The 5,229-nt window shown below is 38.3% G+C and overlaps 1 protein-coding gene and 1 pseudogene across 2 annotated transcripts in view; both read left to right on the top strand.

The window, feature by feature from the left end:
• Positions 1-739: 739 nt before the first annotated feature.
• LOC101294839 (tyrosine-sulfated glycopeptide receptor 1-like) lies at positions 740-2,872 on the top strand. The gene has a single exon (XM_004296154.1). The coding sequence runs from the start codon at positions 740-742 to the stop codon at positions 2,870-2,872; it is 2,133 nt and encodes a 710-aa protein (XP_004296202.1).
• Positions 2,873-4,161: 1,289 nt separating this feature from the next.
• Positions 4,162-5,229, top strand: part of LOC101295121 — a 141,616-nt pseudogene continuing 140,548 nt past the window's right edge. The window contains exon 1 of the transcript XR_184393.1: positions 4,162-4,755. The product of XR_184393.1 is annotated as an uncharacterized LOC101295121 (transcript). The remainder of the gene's footprint in view (positions 4,756-5,229) is intronic.

The raw sequence follows: 5,229 nt of genomic DNA on the forward strand, positions 1-5,229 counted from the left end.
ATTTAGTTTTAATGATTTTGAACGGTCCAGCTTATGTCAAACTAAAACCGTTGAAGGTCATTAAAACTAAATTGAACTTTTGAAAGCCTTAACAATCACCAAATCATATGAAATTTTGTAGAGGTGATCTACTCATATAGACCTAAGATATGAACGGTGGAGATGTAAAATTATAATCGGGAAGTTGGTGTAATGCCCTATCCCTATAAATGGCTTAAAATAGGGATCCCTCATTGGAAGGGCCCTGATAAAGTATAAACCCCACTTTATTTTGAACGAAGTATATAATATGCACCACACAAAGTACTTAATGCACAATCTCAGTATCGTGTCTCTTTTTTTTTCATCAATCTTTCATATTTTCCCCTCATTAGAGAAAAGCATGAAGAAAGAAAATGGCAATGTTTGATTTCCTTATATTTATTAATTTTTTATATTCTTTTAATTTATTATGAAATTATTGTTAATAATTTATTGCTAAGCATTTAGGGTGATGAAGACTTATAACCATTTCTGGTAGGGCATTGTGGTCAGACTGCAGCAGCTGTGAATTATTGCAGGTGATTTATTGTGTACATGTATTTTAGAGGATTTTTGACAAAGAATTGTCAATGTTAAGAATAGCGTATACAATGAGATAATAAAACCATTAATATTTAGGCAGCCATCCCCAATAGTCCACCGTGTATAAAAATATACACGAAGACAAAAACATGCTATCCCAGTCCAGTTAGTTCATATGGCTCATTGTTTCTTTCTTTTGGTTTTCATTTTCTGTTGCATACTGGGTGTTACTCCTAATATTCTTGCATGCATCCAAACTGAACGTACTTCTCTCTTGTCCTTCGCTCTCGCTCTTTCTTCTCCCTCTTCCTTAAACTGGACTTCGGATGACTGTTGCCGCTGGCAAGGCATCAACTGCAATGTGGGTGGTTGGGTCACCCGTATCTCATTGCCCTCCAAAGGCCTCACACTCAAACAAGGTACTAATTTTCCTTCAGCAATACTAGCACATGGAATTCTCACACATCTCACCCACTTGAATCTCTCCCACAATTCCTTACATCAAAGTGTTGCTTTCTTCTTGTCCTTGAGTCATCTTGAGGTTCTTGATTTGAGCTCTAACCTTCTTTCTGGGGAGCTACCAGAACCTTCTCTGTCATCTAGTATCCGAGTGCTGGATTTGTCCTACAATCAATTTACTGGTCCAATTCCATCTCAATTCTTCCGACAAGCTGGGAATTTGACTAGTTTTCGGATCAGCAATAATTTATTCTCAGGATCTATCCCGTCCTCGCTTTGTCTCGACTCTTCTCCTTTGATTAGTGTATTGGATTTTTCCTTTAATCGATTCAATGGTAGTTTGTCCAGTGGACTAGGAGAGTGTTCTAAACTCAAAGTCTTTCGTGCCGGGTACAACAATCTCTCAGGTTCACTTCCAGAAGATATCTACAAGGCTGCAAAACTTGAGGAAGTTGCAATGCCTCGCAATTCACTTGTTGGAGTCATCAGTGATAGAATGCTGAACCTGACCAACCTCGCAATTCTTGACCTCTCTGTCAACCAATTGAGTGGTGTGCTTCCTCAAAATTTTGGTAATCTTGCCAAGTTGGAATTCTTACTCCTTTATTGGAACCATATTGGAGGTTCTCTACCCCCATCTTTGATGAATTGCACTCACCTTATAGAGCTAAATCTATTAGGCAATGAATTCCACGGGGATATTTCAATGCTTAATTTCTCAAAACTAGCTCAGCTTACCAGACTTGACCTCTTATCGAATAACTTGAATGGCATTTTGCCAACGAGTCTTTATTCATGCAAGTCCCTGAAAGCAATTCGACTTGGTTTAAACGATATACATGGAGAAATACAACCTGAGATCCTATCACTGAAATTCTTGTCATTCCTCTCAATTTCTTATAGTCGATTGAGCAATATCACAAAGGCAATGAATATATTGAGGCATTCCGAGAGTCTCGTATTTTTATCCTTGCCATTTAGTTACAGAGCAGCCAATGGAACTCCTGCTGATTTCGGCATAGCTGATTTTGATGGGTTTCAGAATCTTCGATTTTTGAATTTGGGCGGTTGTAACCTCACCGGTGAGATCCCTGCATGGTTAACGAATCTCAAGACCCTATCAGTCTTAAGTTTAGCTGCTAATAAACTCACAGGGCCAGTTCCAAGTCGACTAGGGACTCTCCCAAGGTTGTTTTATCTGAATCTTGCTTCAAACAGATTTGTTGGTGAATTTCCAAAGCAACTTCTAAGACTACCTATGTTGGTGTCTAGATCTAATCAAAGTGTTGATCATGATGATGCACATCTTGAACTGCCAATAACTCAATCACGACTTTATGCTGGATTTATAGGTCAGCAACTCAATTCCTTGTCTTTCTTTCCACGGGAGATCAACTTAGAGCACAACAATTTTTATGGAAGTATACCTACTGAAATCAGCCGATTAGATCGTCTCCAAAACTTGGAGCTTAACCACAACAATTTCACCGGCAACATTCCCGCCCAAATATCTAACCTCAGAGACTTACAAACTTTGGATATCTCTGAGAATCATTTGTCTGGACAAATTCCTTCATCAGTGACTAGTCTGAATTTTTTGGCAAATCTCAATGTCTCCTACAACAATCTGGAAGGACAAATACCAAAAGGCACTCAAATCCAAGGCTTTAATGTATCTTCATTCGAAGGGAACCCCAAACTTTGTGGTCTTCCACTTCCAAATGAGTGTCAAGCAATTAAGAGAATTGATGACCAAGACAACAACAACGAGCATCAAACTCCATGGTTTTATTGTTTCAAAAAAATATTCCATGGTTTTATGTTCCTGTTGGGCTTGGGTTCACTGTAGGATTCTGGGGAGTCTGTAGTTCATTGATTTTCAACAAGACGTGGAGATATGCATACTTCCGATTCATAGAAAAGGTACATGATATGCTATATGTAATGCTCGTTGTGCGCATCAACAAGATGAAGAGAAGGCTTAAGGCTTCCTCTATATCCCATTAACAAGGAAACTAAAGTACGTAGAATATTTGTAAATATTTGTAAATATTTACTTTTCTTGTAAATATTATGTATAGATGTAAGAAATATTTTCCTATTATTCTTATTAGCACTACAATAGTATCTCTATATAAACTTTTTGTATGGAGAAGAATATACATTGAAGCATACCAAACCATATTGAATAATTATTTTCTACTTGGCATCAGAGCTTGCCAGGTTCGATCATTTGAATTTACACCCAAAACACCACGAATCGCTGCGTACCAAAAACCCCACAAATCACACACAAATTTCCAAATCCTAAAACCAAACCTGAATCCCTAATCACACCACAAACAAATCGTTGCATATATCAAAATCATTATTCTTGAATTCTTGAATTCTTGAATCTCAAAAACCAAACCTCCAAAATGGCACACCAAATCAACTACCATACCACCGCACCATGCCGGTCTCCATGCAAACCAAATTCATATGCGAACTCAAAATGTTCACTATGTGGAGTATTAGGTCATAGCAAGCAACGTTGTTTTGAAACAATTAGGTACCCGGATTGGTGGGATTTCACCTTGAAACCCTGAAAAAATCAAGCAAAAGCTGTTATAACCACTACAGAGGAAGACCAACCATCCAATGTCTCCAATATCGCACAGTCAGGCACAGTCAGATATGAGTGGTAATGTATCTATGAATAGGTCTTGGATTATTGATACAGAAGCATCAAATCACATGTGTAATGATCCTACCCTCTTGAAAAAATTAAAACCCTCCTCTCAAAATATTGTTTCTACCGCTGATGGTACTCCAACTCTGGTTACCGGAGAAGGCTCTATTGTCCTATCAAACACATTAACACTTGATTATGTATTAGTCGTCCCTTTATTGTCATACAATCTTCTCTCAGTTGGCCAAATCATTCAAGAATTATCATGTATCGTCACCTTTTATTCGTCTTTCTGTGTATTTCAGAACATTCTGACGCGGCGAATTTTGGGTTATGGAGTGAGAAAAGGGAAATTGTACTACCTAGATCTGACAGAGACATGAGAGAAACATATGTAGTCTTTGGGTCAAGCTAATCAGGTCAATAGAGCTGAGAGTGCTGAGAAAGATGTGTGGCTTGGGCACTACATGTTGGGTCATCTAAACTTCGGTTATCTTAAGAAGCTGCAACCGCAATTATTTTCGGCTGTCGACTATTCAGATTTTCATTGCGACATATGTGAACTGACCAAGAGCCACCGTATTTCATATTCACCAAGCCTAAATAAAAGTCATGTTCTATTTATGAAGATTCACTCTGACGTGTGGGGTCCTGCAAAAATTCCTTCTCTCTTTGGCGCTTGGTATTTTGTGACATTTATTGATGATTGTACCCGTACGACTTGGGTGTCTCTATTGAAGAACAAGAGCGATGTTTATTCTAGATTCAAAGAATTTCACAAGATGGTGTCCACACAGTATCAACAGGTGGTTCGAGTTTTCCAGTCTGACAATGGTGGAGAATATATTAATGGTCCTATGCAAGCGTTTATGCAGTTACATGGAATTTGACATCAGACTTCAAATACTTATACTCCTCAGCAAAATGGATTGGTAGAGAGGAAAAATCGACAGTTGCTTAAAGTTGTCCGTGCGTTTTTGTTCGGCATGAATGTACCTGTAGAATATTGGGGAGAAGCTGTGACATATGTTGCCTACCTCATTAATCATACCCCTTCTCGGGTTATTAAATGTCAAAACCCTCTACAACAACTTTAGAAACTTATCTCGATTCATTCGTTGCTTAACTTGGAGCCTCGTGTATTTGGATGTACAGTGTATGTTCATATTCCAAAACCACAACGAAATAAGCTTGATCCCCGTGCAAGGAAGTGTATTTTTGTGGGTTATGAAGATTTTCAGAAGGGATATAGATGTTATGATCCTCTTATAGACACCATGCATGTATCCTTTGATGTTTTTTTTTGTGAATTTGAGCCTTCACTACTGGAAAAAAGCACTTAGGAGACGGAATTATTTCGTCTCCTAAGTACTTAGGAGACGGAATGTCCGTCGGCTAAAATCCATCGCCTAGGTGTGGTGAGGTAGACACTTAGGCGACGGAACCTAAAATTCCATCGCCTAAGTGATTCTTAGGCGACGGATTTTATTTTACAATTAAAAAAAAATTAATACTACTTAGGAGACGGAATAGTT

Source organism: Fragaria vesca, linkage group LG3 (assembly GCF_000184155.1).
Source record: "Fragaria vesca subsp. vesca linkage group LG3, FraVesHawaii_1.0, whole genome shotgun sequence".
Lineage (NCBI taxonomy): Eukaryota > Viridiplantae > Streptophyta > Magnoliopsida > Rosales > Rosaceae > Fragaria > Fragaria vesca.